Source organism: Ascidia mentula, chromosome 7 (genome assembly GCF_947561715.1).
Source record: "Ascidia mentula chromosome 7, kaAscMent1.1, whole genome shotgun sequence".
Taxonomy (NCBI): domain Eukaryota; kingdom Metazoa; phylum Chordata; class Ascidiacea; order Phlebobranchia; family Ascidiidae; genus Ascidia; species Ascidia mentula.
In genome coordinates this window covers 6,334,102-6,357,581 of record NC_138572.1, presented here as the reverse complement: position 1 = coordinate 6,357,581, position 23,480 = coordinate 6,334,102, and the positions used below count along the sequence as shown (strand labels likewise).

The following is a 23,480-nucleotide window of genomic DNA, read 5'->3' as shown; positions in this document are numbered from 1 at the left end:
AAATATCAAAGTTTTCTGCATACGCAGATCTGTGGAATCGTGTGTTTTACCTTCACGGCTGTCCCTGTTTGTAGAACCCACATTTAAATTTTAACGGTTGCCAACGCGCACAGTCACGTGAAAAAGAAAAAAAATGTGAAACTTGTAATTTTTTTATTTGGCGGCTTATTGTAATCTGCACTCACAACGGCAAATTTATGACAAACTTTTTTTTCTATATGATGATGCGCAGCATGTGGTTTGGGTGCATAACTCACACGTGTACGCGTTACTGATAAAATAATGCCCATAAAACGAACGACGCAACACGAATCGTGACGTTATCTTGGTTAACCGCCTGCCTTAAAAAAGAAACGTACTACAGACATTTATAAAAAAGGACATAACTACCGTAATTCGTGCTCCAGTCTCCATTTTTAAACCGCTCGCACGCCCTACGAATACCGGCTCCCGGTTTGTCGTGACTTGGCGTGTATGTCAGCATTGGTATCTGTCAGCGCACTCGGTCTATATTTGCAACGGAGCGCTTATCCTGTGGGCTGTCACGTTTTTGCTTCTCACTGTTAACCCAAATGCCTGAGTTGTGTAAGCTATCGCAACGCTGTGATAAAACACACTAAATATCGTTAAAACATCAAAAAATGAACGTCAACGTTCTGAATTGGTTTTGTTGTAATGGAGTAAAAAGCAAGTTAAAAAATACACCACGCGTCCATTGAGTTAGAATAAATGAAGTTAATGACAGCGGGACGGTCAGAAGAATGCTTGAAGATTGTGTGTTGCAAAAAGTATTCCCATATGTTATATTGGCTCAACTAGTTAATAGATATACAAAGGCATATACTTTTGGCATGCAATACAAACGCGTGTGTGATGGGAAATGTGGGCGGAGGCGGTCATCCTATCAATATTATTCCAGCTTGAAGTCATTCAATGTTCAAATTACTTTATCCTTATTGGTATTACGGTTTTTATGTAACTCCAGGATTGCTTTGTGAGGAGAAAATGTGGAATTAGGTCGAAGTTAAATGATTTTACGCAATTTATGTGCGCAGTGTTGCTTGAGTTCTTTCAAACAAAAAAGTGTTGTTCCCCGGTTGCTGCCAGGTATGCGATAATTTTTAGGAATCCATCAACGTTTCGCCTTTCACGGCGATGTGTGGTTGTGTGGTGTGAAGCGGGGGAGCAAGGGAGTAGGAAATGTGTAACCTTAGTTTTGTCGGTTGTTCAAGCACCAATGCACCCGATTGCACAGGAGCATGAATTACGAAAACACTTTAACCGCCTCTTGGGAATCATAACTTTAACTCCGTGTATACGAGTAGTGTCCGTGTTATTTGAGTCATAGGAAGTTACGACAAGATCCTTTTCAAATGCCCGCGCGTGCTTTTCTCAACCTGCGCGGGCGCCGCGTACGTCATAATTACAAAGCGCGCGAGGTTGAGAAGAAGTCTGCCGCAAGCGACGGGTCAACGTAGGACCTCCATGACATCGTGTTTTTTGTTACTGTGCGCCTTGAGGGCCCACTACCAGTGTAGCGAGGTCCAGTTTCGTGAGGGTTTTGGCACAGAGTTGTGCGCACGGCCAGAACGTGTTTGCGGTGGTTGCATTTTTGAGAGGTGATATTTTGTAACAGAACTGTGCAAAGTTCAGTGAATAGCGTAAGGTAGATTACGGCAAGTCGATTGCCTGCATTCTGTGTTTTAATGAAAAGAGCACTTAGAAAGTTGCTTCGTTCACTGTTTTAGTGGAAGCTGTATCTACCAATGAGCAGTTACCACTTTAAACAAATTAAACTTTTAATTCGGTCTGTGTCACAGCGTAGAAAAACTCTTATCAAACTTTCCGGAACTATTAAAAATGTGAATTAACGGCATAAATGCCCCTTCACAGTTTCAGAAACCGCGAAAAATGCTTCTTGTTACGTGTCGTTTTCCGCAAAAATTACCATTGGATTTCGCCGAAATTTGCGGATACGAAATTTGTAATAAAACTGATGGTGCAGTTCCTTTATTATAAACCAGAACACGCCAACAGAGTTTTAATTATTTAATCAAGGTCTGGATGCATACAGGAAGATTGAAAATTTAATTAAGCTTTCAAAACCGCAGACGGTTCCTCACGCCTTGTTTCTCATACAAAAGTCGATAAGGAGCATTGAAAGGGAAACCATATGAGTTTATTGTGGAAAAACACGACGCACACCAATATCCTAACATAAACACCAGCTTCATCCTTTTCGATTCAGATTTGTTTGTTGACGGTTATTTTTCTCGCCTTATAAGTAGATATGTGGGCGCCACGTGTTGCGTTGCTTTTTGTCGTCACTATGATGTCACAACCTGTGTGGGGTCACGTGAGGCTGACCTACCCGCCCGCAAGGACTTACCAGCTTGATTTCATGGACAACGGACGGACGACGGGCCCGTGTGGCTTTCCACCATACGCAGGTAAATGAACAATTCCACGCTTATTTCTTTGCTCTGTGTGATCCCTGGTATTGCCATGACGATGATTGAAGCATAAAAGCCTTCGTTCGAGTCAAATCACATGCAAGATTTCTGGTGGATTTTAAAACTCATTATAATCAACTATCTCAAATATGTTTACTTTTGGCCATTAGATTGGGCAACAGATATTCCGTTGGACAGAAGGGAAATATTTTGTATAAAGTACGCATATTATTTTCTGTTTGAAAGTCGTCCTGAACAGAACGTAAACACTTTTATTTGATTTATTTGCGGATGCTGCAAATTTCGACGTTGCGACCTTCAACTTTAATACAAGTATAGAGCTGTTGGCAGCATTCAAGCGACAACAAATTTCGCCTATTTCGCTCTACATAACCTTTCCAGGCGTGCATCCTGTACATTATATCGTCACATAGGATATGAGGATGATTTGCTATTTGACGTTAAAAGTAAATATTATGCAGGTGCACCGAGAACAACTTTAGTTGAAGGAACTGCACTTCGGATCGAGTGGCACTTGGCTTATTCACATAGGGTAAGTGAAAGAATCTTTTGATTTTGATGAAATGTGTTGTTTATCAGGAACCAAAACAGCTTCCACGAAAACAAAGCCTTTCATGTAGAGATATTATTTAGCTAAACAAAATCCAGCAAATAGTGACGTACGTGTGGAGCACACAAGAAGGGACAAAAACCAAACATATATTTTTACTTTTTCCTCATCCACCCACACAACTTGTAACACCAGGTACTTATTGATCACAGGGTGGAGCTGAGTTACAAATAATCCAGGAAAACCCGACAAGAGTGTTGGCAAGTCTCACCCACGGAAGATTTCTCTTCCAAAACGATTCCACGTAAGTTGGTTCACGAGTCCGCATTTCCAAGGATCAAAAATCCCCCGAACTATCATATTCAAACCTTGCAGGCGCCAGTACGCTGATGTTGTCCTTCCAGTTGGCATTACGTGCCAGAATTGTTCGATTCGTTTGTTACGTCAAGCGTCGGAGTGGAGTCCTGGGTACAGATTCTGGAGTTGCGCTGACGTGAACATTTTGGCCCACCACAACTCCACAAATGTCACGTGTGCTCAACCTCCGCAACCAGAAGTAACCAATCCAGCTCCAGTGGGAGAAGTAGAACCAGAACCAGAACCCACCAACGAACCAGAACCGACCAACGAGCCAGAACCGACCAACGAACCAGAACCGACCAACGAACCAGAACCGACCAACGAGCCAGAACCGACCAACGAACCAGAACCCACCAACGAGCCAGAACCAACCAACGAACCAGAGCCAACCAACGAGCCAGAACCAACCAACGAGCCAGAGCCTTCTGGCGGTTCACAAACAATTAGTGCCACAGATGTTTGCTTTCCTGCAACCCCCCTTCAACCGATGCCGTGTTACGAAGGCAAGTGTCTGAACGGTGGAACATGCAACTCCATGACAGGCCAATGCAGCTGCATCAAGTTGTTTTCCGGTGACCGCTGTGAAAACCAGGGTAAGCAGAGGTTACTAAACATATTCGTTTCGTGGAAAAGTGAGCTTCGTGGTATGACAAATAGTGGCCTATAAGCTTTGAAATAATCACCATCGTTAAAACAGTTTTTTTTTGGAGAAAGTTATGCAACTTGTGAGCGTAAATGAGTTTATTACGTAAGCAAACATAGCTGCCATGGGTTTTTCTAAATCATTGTGATTTTATCTAAATCACTCACATCTCGTGATTTCTATACTTAGACCAGTGCTGGAATGATGCGGACTGTGGCAACGGAAAATGCATCGACACTAGGGCAACCACCTACCCAAAGTTGCTTTGCTATTGCGAACCAGGATACCACGGTGACACCTGCGATCAAAGTGAGATGGTTTTCATTGAATTATTCACAATCTTTCTTGGCATTCAAAATCGAACACTAAATTACGGGTTTTAGAAATGAATTATACATTGGACACCATTTTTAAACAAAATTGTATTTTGAAGTGTGATAACATATGTTGTTTCAATGTTGCTTGTAGAGTTGCCGATAGACTTACGTACAGTTTGTTGTTTCTTTATGTAATGCAATTTTCTATAAGTGAATGTTGTGTTATATGTTTCATCACAAACTTTTAAGTAAAGTTCTCTAACATACAACAACTCTTTATTGGCAGTATTCGTTTATAGCAAATTGCTATCACCACATTTATGAATCAACCCATTTTCTGCAGCTTCTAACGTAGTAGTGCAGTCTAACTACACATCCAACAGCGACTACTGGACTCGGGAACTACTGGCCGGGAAAGTATATCTTCATTGGAAACTGCTCAACAACAATCAAGAGATTGAGATAGCAATCCGAGCTCAGACGCTCAGTTGGGTTGGTATCGGCTGGAGACCCCGCAGCTTAACAAACCAGTGCCGTGGACAATTTCCAACCTTTGCTAGTCGACCTAGCATTGATTCTGACCGTACTGCTCTGATAGAAAACTTGAGAAATCAACCTATAACGTTGGTTAGTGCCTCGTGATAGCTTTTGTTTTTACTGTGACAATTTTTCATCATGTTTTCATGTAGATAAACCCCTCAGTCGATCCGGAAATTGAGATCGAACGAGGATTGGATAGCGTGATCGAAACGAACTGCAATCAAGATTCAAGTGATGGAATGGGAGCAACACCAGAACCAGGCGGTGAACCAGAACCAACTAATGAGCCAGAGCCATCCAACGAACCAGAACCAACCAACGAACCAGAGCCCACAAACGAACCAGAGCCCACCAATGAGCCAGAACCAACCCACGAACCAGAACCAACCAACGAGCCAGAACCCACCAACGAACCAGAGCCAACCAACGAGCCAGAACCAACCCACGAACCAGAACCAACCAACGAACCAGAGCCCACGAATGAACCAGAACCAACTAACGAGCCAGAACCCACCAACGAACCAGAGCCAACCAACGAGCCGGAACCTACCAACGAACCAGAGCCAAGCAACGAACCAGAGCCCGGTGCGGAACCGGGGCCTGGAACAGGTGGAGGAGAATTTCACGGAATGGACTGCACCGATATTGTTATTGGATCCGTAAAAGGTATAATATAGTAACATTGTGGCACATTTGTTCTTAGTATCAGCATAGCTTAGTGCCAATAAGTTTTGCAACTGTGTTATTTAAAGTTTGACTGACAAATCCATTAAACTTCATTTGTTATTAGACACACTGCATAGAGTACAGGACATGTACACACGGGATCGTTCGACTCCCCGACCCGACAGTTTTTACGGTGGTTCTGATGACATCACTGGTTCGGCTGGATCTCAAGTTGACGGGTTTACCACGATAGCCTTCAGAAAGAGAATTCAAAGTAAGCATACACACGTAATTGAATTTTGGGTATTATTTGGGTAAGCATATTTAAAGGTTCAACCGTGGACAAGATCCGAAAGTATAGGAGCATTATTATTTGATGGTTATTAAGGGTTGTTATCGCGAGCATTTTTTAACACAAAGAGATATAGAGATATGTCCAAAATTATTTATCATTCATCGTGGTATAAATTGTTAGATCAGAATGAATGGATTCTGTGGTCTTATCTGAATCCATAATCAAGCAATCAATGTTTTTATTCAGCCACACACAACAGCGACCATCCCATAGACAATCTTCTCACCCACGTAATTTGGGCAATAGGCCAGAGCGTCGATCAGTATTTCCACAGACCGAGGTCTGGGCTGGAGGCTTGTACTGCCGGAGACTACAGGTAAACCCACTGCTCGTTTTCAGGCATAATTTTGTTAACGTGGACATTATCCACGCTTGAATACATAAACACAGGGTGTCGAATACACGATAAAGGTTAAGACATCTGTTTTCATTGCACAAGCAATTTACTCAAGTCAACAAACTCTTCACAATCCTGAGTCGCCCGGGGCAATAAGGTGTGAGGGCAGCACCTTAAAAACAGCAATAAGCTTTGAAGCGAACGGAACAATTTGTAACCAGATCGTCATCTGAGCTAAATTGCGGCTAACTGATATTTTGCAAGCCATGTAAACGTGTCGTAAATGGCACGGAGTCCAAAAAAGTTTCTTTGTTGTTGGTTTGTTTTTGCGGAGTTGTCATAAGGGACGGTTTATCCCGCAAGACTACGTGAGGGCATTTCTTTACGCATATTTTTATGTAGATTTTATCGTCACGACGAAATCAAATATCACGGATCAGGAAATCAAAGACGAGGCGTTACCACGATGAATTTCTACGGTAAAGTTTGTGTGACCACCCGTCCATGACCCTGCTGGGAAAATTGCCTTTAAAAAAATGCCTTTATTGCAAAACAAAAAACGATTACCGTAAAAAGAAAGCGCCAATGGCATTGTGTTGTGTTTACATTTAGTTCTCTACATTAAATTCTTCGTTTTTAACCCAATACTGCCAAAATGATGTTGCCCTATAGCTTAACAAGCGACCAAGAATCTAATTCGACACGCTACCTGATGGTGCCGTTGGTTTGAATTGTTTTAAAGTAATAACTACAGCCATAAATAAATTATGGTTCCTCCACAGTAAACCCCAACCCTGCCCCGACAGGACAGTGCAACACAGTTATGAGCGAGTACAAGCTACCGAGCACTTGTCAAAGTACGGGTGACAATTTCAATTGCGAGTACTACGCCAAATGGTCTCTTAATCTTGATACCAACATCGTCAATTTTGAACTCAAGGTATGTATAGAGGACGTAAATCATAAGTTCTATGCTGTGTTTTGCGAAATGAGTCGGCAAGTTGGGGTTGCGCAATTACCACGTTGTGTAAAACATCCCACATAGCTTGTGTCTGTTTCTGTAACCATGATATTTTGTAACTGGAAAAATTAGATGTTAATCGAAAGTGCATTACCTGCTCAACAGATCGAAGCGTTTTAATAACTGGTCAAATGACGCAACGGTGGGCTATACGCGTGCATATATTTTACAAAGTCGGAAGCACAGAAGGCATAATTGTTGCCTTTGTGGTCACGCGCTCATCAGAAATCACTTCATCCCACTTGAAAAGGCGTTTATTCGTCACCACTAACGAAGTAATCAAATTTAGATACAAATCGACGCAAGATATCTGTATTGGTAGCCGGAGAGCCGCGGGTGTCAGTTGCTTTTGCATTATAATGTGAAGATGTTGCGTTGTCGGGTTATCATAATAGTATACACGTTCCATTTGACTGCATTGACGTGCAGGAAACGAGTGTGTGGGGAGCCAGTTTATTACAGATGAGCCTAAGGTGAAATGGCACCGTTTGTTTTGATCTAATCGATTACTGATAAAAGCGCAGGAATTACAAACCATGCACCATAAATACTGATCATTTTGAAATGCGTTATGCGTTTTAAAAATAACACGGTCCAAATGATTGAGGGAGTGATCAAGAAACTTACCATTTGAACACAAATATATTAGTTATTTTACAACTACCATATCGCATTTCACCCTGCTATAAAAAAACACATAGTCGGAAGCACAGAAGGCATAATTGCTGCCTTTGTGGTCACGCGCTCATCAGAAATCACTTCATCCCACTTGAAATGGCGTTTATTCGTCACCGCTAACGAAGTAATCAAATTTAGATACAAATCGACGCATGATATCTGTATTGGTTGGCGAAGAGCCGCGGGTGTCAGTTGCTTTTGCATTATAATGTGAAGATGTTGCGTTGTCGGGTTATCATAATAGTATACACGTTCCGTTTGACTGTATTGACGTGCAGGAAACGAGTGTGTGGGGAGTCACTTTATTACAGATGAGCCTAAGGTGAAATGCTTGTCACCGCTTGTTTTGATCCAATCGATTACTGATAAAAGCGCAGGAATTGCAAACCATGCACCATAAATACTAATCATTTTGAAATGCGTTGTGCGTTTTAAAAATAACACGGTTCAAATGGTTGCGGGAGTGGTCAAGAGACTTACCATTTTAACACAAATGTATGAGTTATTTGACAACTATACCGTATCGTCTTCCACCTCAGCTATAAAAAAAACTCCAAAATCTTTATTGTGTATGAAGAAGAAACTAATGAACAAAGCACTCGTGACACCAGGGGTTGTGCAACGCACATTTTACATGGCGACGGAGGGCAATTAATCAAGTCCTATTTCTTTGCCCAAGGTTATCTCCTAAATATCAAAGCAATACACTCCATCATTACTATGTATTTATTATACAGCCTATATTATTTTGAACAGGCAAAACAGGCTGCAAACCGCTGGATCGGGCTTGGAATTAGTAATGACAGATTGATGCAGAATTCTGATGCTGTGACCGGGTTTATCGACAGTCAGGGCCGGGCCGTCGTCACGGATCGGTAAGTTTGTTGTTCACATCACCTTTCTTCGTCTGTTTATTGTTACAAGATTGCAGCGAACCACAGTCCGTGGCACATGCTGGCATGGGAAATGATGATGATATACATCACCGACATATGCCGTATAACTAGTTTGTCTGTTATATCTATGACATTAAACTACAGCAGATAAAGATATGTTGGTTTAGCATCCAGGTTATACGAATAAGAAACATGGGTCAGGCTAAACCCGACCGATAAGTTTAATCCGCAAGTTGCTTCCTTTGATGTTCAGCTAAAGCGTTTCGAAGACCGAACAATAGAAGTAAAAGGTTTTTTTGCGTGGTCATCTCGAATAATCTCCACTCGACGGCGGTTTGATAACTTGTGTCGTCATCAAGTGACCTCCGCGGTTAGGATAGACACACTCAAGTGCGCCCTCGTGCGTAATTCCCATGCGCGCTGTGTCCTTACTGTTTACACGTGGCAACGTAAACACCTTAATGCGGCCTGGGGACTTGGCAGAGCGATAAAATAAGGCCGTCCGTATCTTGGGTTTGTTGAAACTGCACGGACCATTTCTCACCATTCGGATTGTTTGAGATTGTGAATCGTCAAGGCGGCACTTTTTATCTGTTCGCGGTTCATCTGTTTTGAAACAACTATGTGGGAGTAGGTGTGACTAATCTTGGGTAAATTTAGGTCCACATTTGTGACGCGCTTTGTCATAAAACGCATGAATGACGATTAAGGAATTTGTGGTTCCCACTTTAAAATATTGTCCAGAAAAGAAGTTATAGCAACAAACATAACCGCTGAACTTAACTTATTTATCAGTGACATCTTTAAGCTTATGTTATATTTCTAGGCATAACAAAGCTAAAACACATGTCTAATTGTTTGTTTTTGCTGCATTCAGGTGGATTATTGCCAAAGCTTTGCCATCTGCCGATGATACGACAGATAATTTGATCAACAAAAGCGGAAACTACCAAAACGGAGTATTAACTATCAAGGTACCTACTTATATGGAACTACTTGCTTGATGTTGAAAATAGGTTGTACCACTTAGTTATATTGGCATGATTTTGCAACAAAACTAATAATAGGTGTTTGTAAGCTGACCTTTCTTTGTAAGCATGCATGTGAATTTTACAACGTAGTTTTCACGCGCACGAGACACCCAAGACACCAGGGACATCCCCTTTACCGATACCGCGTGCCCATTCATGTTCTACGCGGCAGGACCACTCGCCAACAACGAAATCAGCTACCACGACCGCACGCCCATCATCAGCACGAATGGGGTAAGTTCACATTTTCGTCATTGGTTCTATCATTTATTATGGCATTTTATTCCTCGTGTTTCGTTTGCGCGAAAGTTTTGAAATGCAAATGATTTGTTTTTCATGTTCTTTTTGTCTATTTGACAGGTTTGTATTCGAGCATGCGAATTGAACCCCGTCCCCACAATGGTGGAAAACACATTAACCGCTACGCTTCGACTGACGGAAAGGACGTTCACTGCCGAACTTAACAACCCGTCGTCCACCCAATACATGACCCTGAAAAATGAAATGGAGAGCGCTGTAAGCGATAGTTTTAGTGAAATTAACACAATAACCAACATATTCATACATATTATATATGCCTGACCATAATAACAATTCTACTTGGATATTTGTGATTCAATAATTAGTCAAAGGAAAATATGCAGTACTACATAAACTAAACAACATTTCATAACACTTCTTTAATATTTTGTAGATTGCACAAGGGTACAGAGCGTCCATGTATGTGATGGAATCAGTTGATACTGTGGTGGTCCGTGTTACCAGTTTCCAGCAGGGCAGTGTAATTGTCAATTATGATCTCACAGTTACCCACTCAAACCCCAACGTATCCGAAACCCAATTGGCTGTAAGTTTACATTACAATTGATTAATTCCTATATAATCACATATATTGGGTATGTTACGAGAGGATTTAACATCGTTTAACTTACAATCCATAGGATATGTTTCAGGCATGAAGGAAAGTGTTTGCTATTTTAGGTTTTTATCGGCAAAATTTGGGTGTATTTTTCATTCCACCATTTTTAAGTTTTCTTATAGGCCTACTGACTACAATTGCCAATAAGCAGGCAAATGGCAATTTTCTTGCTATAGAACATAAATGGTGAACTGTACAAGTAACGGGATTTTCACTCGAACAATACTTTTGCAGACTGCTTTGGAACAAGCACTCCAGCAAGTGGTCCGAGATAATAACGGAACACTTTCGGGCGCGCCTGGAACCGCTGTCGACTCCGTTAGTGTCGCAGCAGGTAATAAATCATGACTTTGTAACATTTTTCCACATATCTCAGTGATTGGTCGTTGTACCATAGTCTTTTTAATTGGGTAAAACCTATTAATCATATTTTGTGTTGTAGCCTCGTCCCTTGTCACCACCGTAGCAGTACCTTCCACAATGATAACCCAAGGGGGCTTAAAAGACTGGGAGATAGCTGTTATATGCGTTTGCATATTGGCTGCAGTTTCAATAGCCATTGCCCTCGCGGCGGCATACATCAGAAAGCAAAATCAAGCCAGTAAGTGTTGACCAAATGAGTGTTTAAACAACATATTATGGCACACACACTAAATTTCATCTTTAAAGCCTAAAGCGCAAAGGTCGTTCATTTTTATCTCCAAAACTTTTGCTCTCCAAGCATGAACGCACAATTTGTGAATATTTCATAGACAACCCCAGCTATATATATATGTTGTAACTAAAAGTCTTTTGTTTTATGCAGAAAACTTTAATGCTATGATGATGAAGTCAGAGACATCTAGTGGTTCGGATGAACACCGTAATCAATACGACAACGTTAAAGAGGTAAAAGTTTAAGGCGTGTTACTTCGTCGTATTGCAATAAATAAGCAATGTAAACAACAATGTACAAAACCTTTGTGAGCTGCACACAGATGGCCACTTTCGACCTACAAGGTCTCATCAGTGCAGCTTTGCAACTTACAAAATATATATTATTGGCTCCATGCTCATTTAAATTTATATGCCGTTTAGAGCAAAGTACCTGTTTTTCGGTAAAACGGTTCGTTTTTTATTAGTTTACCAAATCCAACAATGATTTAATTGACCTTAGACGTACTTCATGTTATTCTATCTCCTCCTAACCCCCATAAAAATTTAGCTATGAACTGTTTCCTATTTCACAGAAGCCCAGCCCGTCCAGTTCGGTCCAAGATGGCGACTCCGAAAAAGAGAAAAACCTCAAAGCAGAAGAGTTGGTGTAACGATTTGGAAAACGTATTTTTTTGCCAAGGCGATTTTGTAAACATTTTTAACGTTGCGGCTTTATTAATCTGTTTGGGACCATATGTGCGAAAAGGGCCGTGTTTAACTGGAACGATTCAACTGACAATCTAAACTGCAGCATGGCACTGTATTGCGTGTGTAAAAAAGTATTTGTATTTTCTCTTTCTATTTTATCGCTTTTATTAAAACTCATTTTTTATGTTTTATTTTTAATTTTGCTCTAAATATATCGTTTGATTATGTCTGATACTGAGTCAACACATTCTGTGTGCAGAAAAACATGACATCACTTGCACCTATTTAGGCTGTTTGGGCAAATAGAAACATCAGCTATAGGCGCTGTGAAAATTTAGTCTTTCTTGTGTTGTATATGTTTCATTTTGTGAAAATTTTTAACTAATAAATGAAACGATTTTTTATTGCACTTGGCCATAAAATCAGTTCACCGTTGGGGTTTAATTTTTAAATCGGGAATGATTTGAGTTTCTGCTGTAAGGTTTGGACCTCACCTCACCCCGATTAAACAGTTTATTATCAGGCTGTGGGAATAAATCCCAAGCCGGCGAACAGCTTGTAGAGTCTCAGTAATAATAGCAGTGTAACAGTAATACGATAGAACAAGTAGAATCGAATGGAATCAAATAGAGAGAATTTACCGGTCTAAACTGGGCTTTTTAAAGCTCTCCATACTGAGAGCTGGTTGGTCAATAATGTCACGTGATATCATGAGGCGCTTGAAGTAATATAATATACAAGAACATGGGTGTGGTGTGACCTAAGCATAGGAGAACATTTTATGTGGTAAACAGGATGTTGAATGAATTACTTTACTCGAGAACCTTCGATGGCTAAATCATTTGGGTCACATTATGGGATTATGCAGTACATGTGCAAAGCTGCACGCAAAACATTACGCAATTCAAGCACTGGTTTCTGTGACGTATGTTACACTGCAACTCTTCGCTGTTTTATGCAATTAGAAAAAAACAGAATTATATTTTACAAAACTTCTTATGATAGTTGTTGTGAGCTAATAGTCTAAAACACTGTTTCTTAACCTTTTTTGGATCACGAACCCCTAAAACATTCTTTGAAAAGTCATGGACCCCTTTGCAAGAAACACATTGCAAATGTCGAAAAATTAAAAATCGTGCACAGCGAAACCTTATGGACAGAGGAAAATACGTGGATTTTCGGAATAATTGTATTTCGTTTCATGGACCCCTTAATGCATCTTCTCGGACCCCTTGGGGGTTCATGGACCCCAGGTCAAGAACCCCTGGTCTAAAAGGTATGACCCTCTCAACGTTGCGCCAGAGTACGTATAGGCTCCTTCTGTGTGAGCCTGTGTAATTTATGTTAAATTTACTGGTTTTACGAGTGATTTTTGAAACGCAAGCTGGAATCACATAATAGTAAGACAGGTGATGAATATTTATTTTCTGCAACTCCTCAGCGCGACTGACTGCGATCCTACAGCAGACGATGATTCTCTGTGAAGAAATTACCTTCACAAGGGCCCCTCACTCGATAACCCTCATGGTTCTATCGGTGCCCATGCCATTTCATGTATCACGTTTATTGTTTATGAGCGTAGTAACCTTGCGTGTAAAATAAAGGTTATTTGATTTGATTTTTTTAACAGTATTAGAAAGGCCTAAAAGTTTTTAATAAAACGAATGGAAATCTGAACTAGAGCTGGGCGGATAATTTTGATGTTGTTAGACCATAGAATACTAAAATTCTATGAAATTATATCAAACAAATCTCATGATTTTGTGTAGCGCTCATCCAAAGTTGCGACGAGGCGTTTTCCAGTAAAACACGAAACTTTGCATGTTGTTGATTTAACGGTTTCACGGTTTCACGGTTTCTGCATTGTTTTCGTGCACTCTAACGTCCATTACACACAGAGCAAGCACTGTAACTTTCAGTCATGTCGGACAGACTTGACAGAAAGGCGGAATTGGAACGTAAGAAGGCACGCCTTGCCGCGATTCGAGCCGAAAAGCAGAACAAAGCCTCTCGAAAAGAGGTTGGTGGTGTGGTGTTTGGTGTGCTACTAAATTTGCAATGCTATGGAACTTTGCACTTCTCAACGAGTGGGGCAACTCAACATATGTTTCCTGAAATAAAAACACATTTTATGTTTCACATAACATGGCGAAATGTTATCTTCATGTTGTGTAACCAAGGGCTAATGATAGTAAATGAATTAAGACTTATGTTCGAAAGTGCTTTTTAGACTAACAATTAGGATGGTGTCAGACAACTTTTGCCCTATTTTCATATTGGTCAAAGCCAAACTTGGCATGGGCCGTAGTATTTCTCCCCAAATATTTATTTCTTCAATGTTTATGGTGTGAATAAATGTGAATTGGGGTAACAGATGAAATTGCTTGGTGTGCCGTAGGTTGTTGACCTCTGTATTAAGTAAATCAGTTTTCTAGCACTAAACCTAGCAGCAATGTGCACGTAATCTTCAGTAACAGAGTCTGTTTAATCGTTTCAGGAGGTGAAAAAAGTTCCAGTCGCAGTTGCAAGTGACCTTGACAAGAAAAGACAGGAAGCGACAAAAATTATTGAAGAACTTGGCATTGACAACTTTGCTACCACTGGTTAGTCAAGATCCCAGTAAACTTTGCAGATTTTCTGTTTGTGTTGCACTGTGTTATGAGGTAGAATTTTAAGCAAAACAGAGGATCTTCAAGCACCCCCTAATCCACATTTACAATGTTGTTTGGCAATAAAATAATTGTGGATTTATTGGTGATAATAATCATGGGCCTTATTAAAAATAAAGATGTAATCATTTTGAGAGTATGTGGGACTTTCTATGATCCAAAAAAAAAAAAAAAAAAAGGCATATCCAATAGTAGTTGTTTGCTTGGTGATAATTTATAAAATTAATTATAGTTTATCCAGCTGCCGGTGCACCCTCAAAAAAATCTGGATCTGTGGAGAGAGATGGACATACGGAAGCCAATTCGTACAGACCTAGGTGAGATATGTGTTTAAACATCACACAATTTATTCCACTTAAGATGGCCATCCCATGTAAAAAAATGTCTTTATAAATTTATTGTACCCTACCCACAGCATGTAAAACATGCTTCAATAAAAATAACTGTCTCACAGAGTTAAGCTCTTATTTTCTTTACTATTACTATAACTTCAACTTCTCATTAACCCTCTCTTAAATCTGTGACCTGTTGAGGTGTAACAGTATGGACTGGGATCTGGAACCAAGTTTAGTTGAGCTACAAGGGGACCAGTTGCTCCCTTCATGGTAGTACCCAATGTGTGGTCGCACAAACAGCTGTTTAGTGTTGTGCAGTATGTTGTTGTGCACCAAATGCACTTTTTTGTTAGGTGAAACTGGTAAATGGCACGTTTGTACTGAGTCAAAGTTGAGTGTAGTTGAATATTATATGATGAGGTCTGCTACTTTTAAGCTTCTCGAAGAACTTTGGACTTGATTGCTTGTTGAGTAAACAATAGTGATAAGCCATAGGATTGCAATACATTTTTTTCTGTCTGGTCTTTTTTTCTGGCTATATGTTCATAGGCATAATTCTGGATGTGATTGGTTGTAAATTAAGGTTTTGTGAGCCTTGTGTGAAAATTAAATTGTTCAGTAGAACGAAACCTCAACATTATTGCTACTGCTAAACTTGGTTCTTCACAAAAAAACTTACAACACTTTCTTTTTGGCATGTTTTCCACCCTTGTTTGTATTGCACCAATGTAAACATTATATGTCTTTGTTGTTTTGCCCCCTGTGTTATAACACATTTTGTTGGCTATTTCTAACATAATATGGGTTATTATTCTGTTTTGTATTGTTGACCATTCAGGCAAATCAAGCAAACTAAATTGGGTCAAAGTAAAATCACTTTAACGTCCATCCCACCAAAAGAACTAGTCACTTATGCAAAGGAGACGCAGACACCAGTACAACAGCAACAACAACAAGAATCTGAAGGTAAACGTTTACCTAATGATTCAAATAACTTTTTTTCTTGAATGCCCAAACTTGGTGAAGAATGTATTGATCGTGTTTTTAGTTCATTGCGATTACTATCATTCATCTGTCATACCATATTCGACACTAGGTGATATTTTGTGTTTAACCTATTCTTATTGTGAAACACAACTCGTTGTTTTGTAAACTTTCAACACAAACAATACAGTCCATACAACTGTTGTAATAAAATATATCTCGGTAACATTTTAGCTGTTTTTACAAAGAGAGCATTGAGAATGGTTTGCCAAGATAAATTTTACTTTAGTTATATATGGGCTGATTTTTTCATGTTGAAAAATGCTCATTTACTTGAAAACAAACTTATTGCAAGAGAATATGAATAGAAACTTTGATCTTGTTTATGGTAGAATGTTGCTCCAAAGATGAAAGCTTTCATTTATTTCCAATTATAGATGAACTTGAAAATTATAAAGATGAGCAACAAGAAAAGTTGGAGAAACAAATAAAAGAGGAGGAGGCGGCTGAAAGGGAGAAAGAAATGCAACAACCAGGTACAATAAGTTATTTTCATGACATTTAAGTTTTATACAATAATTATAACTTGATCCGTTGTTGTTTTCAACTAATGACAGAGTAAACACAGATTTGTTTTTATTTTCATTACTTTTTGTAACTAAAAAACAGGTTCCTATATAGGGTTTTGGATTCACCAGTATAGGTAGCATACATATGGGTCTTGGACATAATTTAATATGGGTACATGCCTGGCAATTGATTGTGGTCTTGTTGCACTCATAATATTGTCCATATGTCGAAAAGAAAGGTCACTAAATGTTAACACAGCATGGAAGCTGGTTATGTGGTTGTTTATATACAATTCCCCAATAAATGCATAAATTCAGTAGCACTTGTTGTTGTGTTGTAACACTAAACGATAACTGTGGCTAAGACCATACAAAGTAGAAACGACTTGCTGTGGAACAGGGTTTAATGTGTTTTCTTAACAGATATAATGCAAGAGCTATCAACTGATGACAAGCGTTTGATTGAATCGTCGGATGGTTATCAACAATTCTTCGTGCGTTCCTCACGATTTATTGAAAGAGCTCTAGCGCACCAAGTGGACATTTTTACCGAGTATAGCTCGCAGATGGAAGAAGAGGGGTAGGTTGCGATTGCATGCATGAGGCGTGCTTGATGGGCTATGTTGGCCTCACAACGTTAAACTAAAGCTCCATACTCACTGCGCGTAGACTTTTTTGTTGAGAAAACAGATGTCATTAGAGACCCTTTCATCGATAAAACAGTATTTTATTTTAAGAATCTTGACGTTAAGGGAAAAGTTTTGTCAATTTGCGTAAACAAACTAAATCTTGAGCCACAAGCTTTTGAGATGTAACACTGCGTGAGCGTGATTAAAACACACTATAAACTTCCTTTTTTTGTTTCTATGTAAACGTACATCACCTTGTCCGATTTTATTTCTTAGTGAGATGGACCGAGGCATCAAACTGTCGGCAAACCGGATTTTTTCGGATGAGCGCTGGTCGCGTTTTCGTATGGTGACGTCACTCGATTGGAGCTCTCACGTAAGTGACTGCGTCTTAAAACATTTAAAATTTAAATACCCAATTTGTACCAATTATGTAATTCAAAATTAGCGCTTTTACATAACCTCACCTGTGCCATATTATTAGCGCTGTACCGCCCTGAGCCTGGATTATTTGTAACCAGTAATACCGAAATATTAATGACAGTCCTACGCATGCAAGTACTGAGCTGTTGAGTGAATATTTGTTGTACGTTTAGCATCCCGAATTGTGTGTGGCTTCGTATGGAACCAACGAAGAAGCGCCCTACGAACCAGAAGGTGTCGCCCTTGTGTGGAATAGCAAATATAAAACAACTACTCCAGAGTAAGAAGTTCATAACAAACTTTTCAAGCGTAATGATTTCTGTCGATTCCAGCAGTTTATGGTCCTGGTTTGACCCACAAACGTTTCACAATTTCAGCTTTTTACTTATGTGCATTTTCTTACAATTGCGACGTGAAGTTTGAATTAATTATTAAGAAGCCCGTTCCAACCGTAAAAAACGCTCTATGGCCTGAATGTGCGTAATGCGAATAGAAGGCATACGTGTATTTTCTCCTTGATGCAAGTAGTATCTTGCCCTCGGTAGGGGATTGCTGTAACATTGGCGGCATCAAATGTTGATTTTTCTCCCAATAAAAGTAGTATCTAGCCTCTGATTGATGCCAGCTGATGTGTCTGATTTCTAGAAATATTGATTTCGCATCACAGGAATGTCATCACTAGTTTCTTGATCAAGCACTTGTAACTGCAGTGTAGTTGTGTACAGGATTCAACCGTTTATGTTCTGTTAATAAGCGTTTATATTTCTGTCCGTACAATTTTACTTTATCCCTTAGGTACATTTTCCAATGCCAGTCATCCGTAACCGCGTCATGCTTCGCTAAGTTCCACCCCAACCTCGTGATAGGCGGAACATACAGTGGGCAAATAGTTCTGTGGGACAACCGAGTCAATAAACGAACAGCTCAACGAAGCAAGCTCTCGACCAACGCTCATACGGTAACCCTCCACTCCCTTGCATATCCAGTTGATGTTTCTCTTCACCTTGTACTCACACACGCATTACGTCAGTGTATGTTTTGTAGGTAGCGGATAGGGTTAATTTAACGACTTGTTGTCAGTTTCATGCAGACTTCGCTTTGTTCGTGCTACAAGTCTTCTTTTTTTATTTTCAGCATCCTGTGTATTGCATAGATGTGGTGGGAACCCAGAACGCACACAATCTAATCACAATTTCCACTGATGGTAAAATGTGTTCCTGGAGTCTTGACATGCTTTCCCAACCGCTGGTATGTAAAATTTGATTTATGTAGACCTCAGTTACTACGTGTTTTTCAATACATTGCAAACTATACAATAGTTCTTAACTTTGCTCTGTTGCCAATGCTTTCAGACCTGGATGGATTTTGATGCCAAATTTAGACTTTTTACAAAAACAAAAAACTTTTAAATTTCCTTCTTATTGTTGTATTTTGTCTCCTTAGTCTTGGTCCAATCTACTCTTGAACTTTTATAGTAAAACATACACATATCGATGTAGTTAATTAATTTATCAAGACAACATTTCTATGTTCCTTGTAGGAAGCCATGGAGCTTCAACATAAACCATCCAAGTCGGTGGCTGTCACAAGCATGTCTTTCCAACACAACAACGTGAATAACTTTGCTATTGGTGCAGAGGATGGATCTGTTTACACTGCCTGTAGACATGGAAGGTACGAAGTATTCAACGTCTAGATTTTTGTTCACTTTTGCAATGGATCTCGACCTTTTGGGGGAATCAATTAAAAAAACCTTCGTGTCATACACTTTGAGAAACCCTTCACTGTAAAAAGGAAGGTAGTTTGAGGATATTTTGTAATTTTCCATGCTCTTATTTTTGCAACTGGATTTAGTAGAGGCTGAATGTGAAACACAAACAATGGCAATCTTAAGATGCTATGTCAGCCAAATATCCATATAAAAACCAGTTATTTCAAACAAAGGCTGCAAGGGTATCGCCAAATACGTTTACTCCAGTTCATGTTGTAACACTTTACCATTTTCATAGCAAAACTGGAATAAGTGACTTATACGAGGGTCATACGGGACCCGTTTCAAGCATCGACTTCCACAGATGTCCGGGACAACTTGACTTCTCACATCTGCTGCTTACGTCATCATTCGACTGGACCATCAAACTGTGGTCTGTCAAGGTTCGTTAACCTCAGTGTCGACATAAAATTATCATACGTGAAAGCCTTATGCGCACATGAACAATAAGAAAAGAGAGTAAAACAACATGGTCGCCGAAAAAACGCATCCATGTGATATGATTTCTCCATCGCGTAACGATCAGTCGGTATCGTACGTTATTTTGTCCCAGCAAAATCCGAAAAATAAATAACGTACCCAGTGTCTTTGATCAAACACCTTTTGTCCCAAAACTGAACTAAATAACAATTTTTACCACTTGTAATAGAGCGGATCTCGGACTTGCCTGCATTCGTTCGAGGATAGAAGCGACTGCGTTTATGATGTTTCCTGGTCACCCACACATCCGGGACTCTTCGCCAGCGGAGATTGCGCGGGAAAAGTTGATCTTTGGAACTTCAACGCTGATACAGAGGTCGGTAACACCTAACAGCGGTAAACCGAAAGAGTTTTTTCGTATTTGCCTGATGATTTACGACTCCAAAAAATAATCTTTTGTTTCCGAGTCCATTCCCGAACATTTGAAATCCAGAGCGAACTTTCACAACCTTTTGCTTTCATATATTTTCCCCGTAGGTGCCGGTGGTGACAACAGTGTTGGATTCTGCCCCTGCTTGCAACAAACTGCGGTGGAACTCAAGCGGAACGCAGATTGCTGTTGGTGACAACATGGGACGGGTCCATCTGTGTGACGTAGGAGAGGTGAGATGGTCACTGCTTTATGGCCGTTTATGTGAAATATTCTTTGATAATTAATATACAAGGTTTGTACGTGAAATAAAACACACGTGCCACACTTTAGCTGAAACCACATGTCAAAATCATATTAGTTTGTGTTTCTTTGTTCAGCCCTAATATAAATTTAAACGTAAGTTCAAACATCCTTTAACTCATGAGGAGTTAGAGTTTTTAATAGGCTGCTGTTTACTTATAAAAAGTGTAATGCCACAAATAGGATATTAATACATTGTTACTGACGCTGCCAGGCATACTTTATTGCTAAATTCTACTCTTCTGGCAAATTTATTTTTCTCAACGTTTCGGCTGTTATGCGGATATTATTCATTCCAAAAGACAAACAAAAATGTGGTGAATTATGTCATATAGCCAAAAAAGCCCAGGGGCGTGAGTTCAAACCTCACCGGGAGCTTGATTTTTCAGATCTCGCTCCGACTTGTCGGGAAAAGTGGCTGATCCAGCTTGGCTGCAATGCCTTGGCTGCAATGCCTTGGCTGCGAAGCCTGTGAACCTTATGATCATAATATTAGAGCTGTGATCGCCAAATATAAAGAGCCTGCGCAGTGGGGCGATCCTGCCTTGATGCTATGCGAAAGCGTGGTATTACTTCTGCATAGCCAAAAGAGTTGACCTTTAATCATTAGTTTACTTTTATCTGCAGCAAATCGGAACGCCTCGGCCGGACGAATGGACCCGGTTCGTTAACACACTTACCGAGATCCGAAATCTACAACAGGAGGACGAGGAGGCGCGCATGGTTGCCAGGCAACACTGACCTCCCGTGCATCTTCCTGTAGTTCCAATGACATTAGTGTTCCAAAACTCTTTGTACGAGTGTTAACAAAGTTCGATATCGCGTTTTCGGTGTCGTCATTGCCTGCAATGTGACGTCATATAGAGTTTTTGCGCAGCTGGTTCCTTTACGATGACGTCATTGTGTGTTTGACGTCATAATGTACGTGTGAAATCAGTTTGCCGGGTGGTCAAAGACCGCGGTTGCTAAGTTCGGAGTATTTTGTTGAAGTTCGTGACGTCATCAAATGGGGTTGACGTCACTATTTGTTCTGCTGGCAAAATGGTCGTCGCTGCTATGTGTGGTACTGACCTGTCTTGGTGCCCCTGCAACTTTATTGTGGATTAATGCAGTTACCTATACTATACGTTGCATGACGAGTCTGTATACGTTCTATTGCTGAATGCGCTTTCAACAGTTGCTTACGTCAAACAACCCAACGAATCAAATGAACATTTGAATCCACGTACTAATTTTTACCACCATAACAGATAATCTAGTATTTATAGTTTGCATAGAATTTGCCGACCAACACCCAAAGTCCCCTTTGACCAATCCACATGCGCCACGTACCGCACAGCGATTGGCCAAAGCTTCAGAATTGCACTTTAGTTTCACACGCATGCGGTATTCTTAGGCTAGCTACCGTTTCCCGTAATTTGCTGTTGTATTTCCCTGTCCATGTTCACCATCATCGCTAACAAACATCAATAGAAGAAGCATTTTCGGCGTGCCTACCTAACCCACATTGGACAACTTTATTGATTCACCAATGACAACAGGCGTTGACTTGAGATCACAGTTTTTTTGTCATAAATCTTTTTTATACACGGTATATGTGCAAGAACGCGTCCACAAGGCTTGGTACACGTGTCCTTACAGAAACTTTATTGCCGGTATGCAAAAAGGTATTTCGCATACGAATTTTCGCATACACACAACAGTCTGTTTGGATACCACTGCGCGTATACTTGAGATGCTGCACATGTTAGTTATCCAAATCTTTCGTGTTAACTTAATTAAAGTGACAGCAACACCCGCTCATACATGATTGTTGGGCTTGGATCAATCTTTATTGATATTTAAATATAAAAATCACAATATCATGTTGTGTAAATCACTCATCGGAATTTGAAGCACAAAATATACACACAAAAAATGTAGTTGAAATATATCGTGGATGTCAGAATATTTCAAAACGAATGCGCTGGGGTCGTATATGTCCGTGTTCATTCCTTAAAATGCAAATAACCGTAAAATTTATTTAAAGCTTCAATTCCGTCGCAAATGGGCCGGGAATCAATCTTGAGCTGCACCGGATTTTTGTTCTAAGCTCGGCGTGACTTAGTCTGCATTTTTTTCCTTGATCAAAGCAAAGCCGCGGACGCAACGTAGTTTTGCCAGACAAGCGTCAGTTTAAATAAGCATGAAGGCGGTAGCACAAGAGGTGTATGATGTCTTCATTCATGATATTGTAATAGGACCACTTCGCAAATCCAAAACAGCGTTAGTCGAATCGATACAAATTATTCAGTTCCTCCTAGTATGTACAAAAGATGATTTTACAATGCCTATTTCCGATAACAGCGGAATCGGTCAGTTGCGTCAAACCTGTTGTGTAGCTGTGGACTTTTTCGCCTCATAATTGTCATGCTTGATCAGTGGTGTAGTAAAAGGGTGCATGGTGGAAACAAAGGTGAAGGATAGCTGTTTGTGCATACCAAGAATATTTTTAGATGACCTATACTTAAGAACGTAAGAACTGCCTTCAGGCTTTTGTGCAATTAGTTTCTGCGCTTGCATTTTTAGATTTCTGTGAACAAGCGTAGCTTCGGGCGCAGTTGATTACTTACTAAAGAGATGTTGGTCTTGTAATTTGGGGTCTGGAATTTTTATAAATATTTGAGGCGCATCAAGTGATAAGTATGAGTAATACTTGGTGGGGAAGGTTGAGTTGATTCAATACACGAGTATCGAGAACAATGGCAAAAACAGAAAAAAAAACGCTTTTCTTTTTTCTTGTTCAAGCATAACGCTTGCCGACAGTACACGCGGGG

General features: G+C 40.1%; 2 protein-coding genes across 2 annotated transcripts; both read left to right on the top strand.

Moving 5' to 3' along the window:
• The first annotated feature begins 2,252 nt into the window (after positions 1-2,252).
• LOC145907935 (uncharacterized) lies at positions 2,253-12,540 on the top strand. The gene is made up of 20 exons (XM_082995054.1): positions 2,253-2,450; positions 2,936-3,006; positions 3,237-3,328; positions 3,400-3,977; positions 4,217-4,336; positions 4,688-4,971; positions 5,034-5,550; positions 5,675-5,824; positions 6,092-6,221; positions 6,645-6,721; positions 7,025-7,182; positions 8,698-8,816; positions 9,715-9,811; positions 9,959-10,102; positions 10,229-10,384; positions 10,563-10,715; positions 11,022-11,121; positions 11,230-11,388; positions 11,593-11,675; positions 12,017-12,540. Exons 1-20 carry the CDS (start codon positions 2,291-2,293, stop codon positions 12,092-12,094), a joined length of 3,426 nt encoding a protein of 1,141 aa, XP_082851180.1. The 5' UTR covers positions 2,253-2,290; the 3' UTR covers positions 12,095-12,540.
• Positions 12,541-13,925: 1,385 nt separating this feature from the next.
• LOC145908682 (dynein, cytoplasmic 1, intermediate chain 2a-like) lies at positions 13,926-22,463 on the top strand. The gene is made up of 15 exons (XM_082996002.1): positions 13,926-14,151; positions 14,629-14,734; positions 15,033-15,117; positions 15,974-16,101; positions 16,557-16,655; positions 17,112-17,268; positions 17,594-17,693; positions 17,914-18,020; positions 18,536-18,698; positions 18,875-18,988; positions 19,281-19,414; positions 19,750-19,894; positions 20,161-20,307; positions 20,469-20,594; positions 21,292-22,463. The coding sequence occupies exons 1-15, from the start codon at positions 14,053-14,055 to the stop codon at positions 21,403-21,405; spliced, it is 1,824 nt and encodes a 607-aa protein (XP_082852128.1). The 5' UTR covers positions 13,926-14,052; the 3' UTR covers positions 21,406-22,463.
• Positions 22,464-23,480: the final 1,017 nt, after the last annotated feature.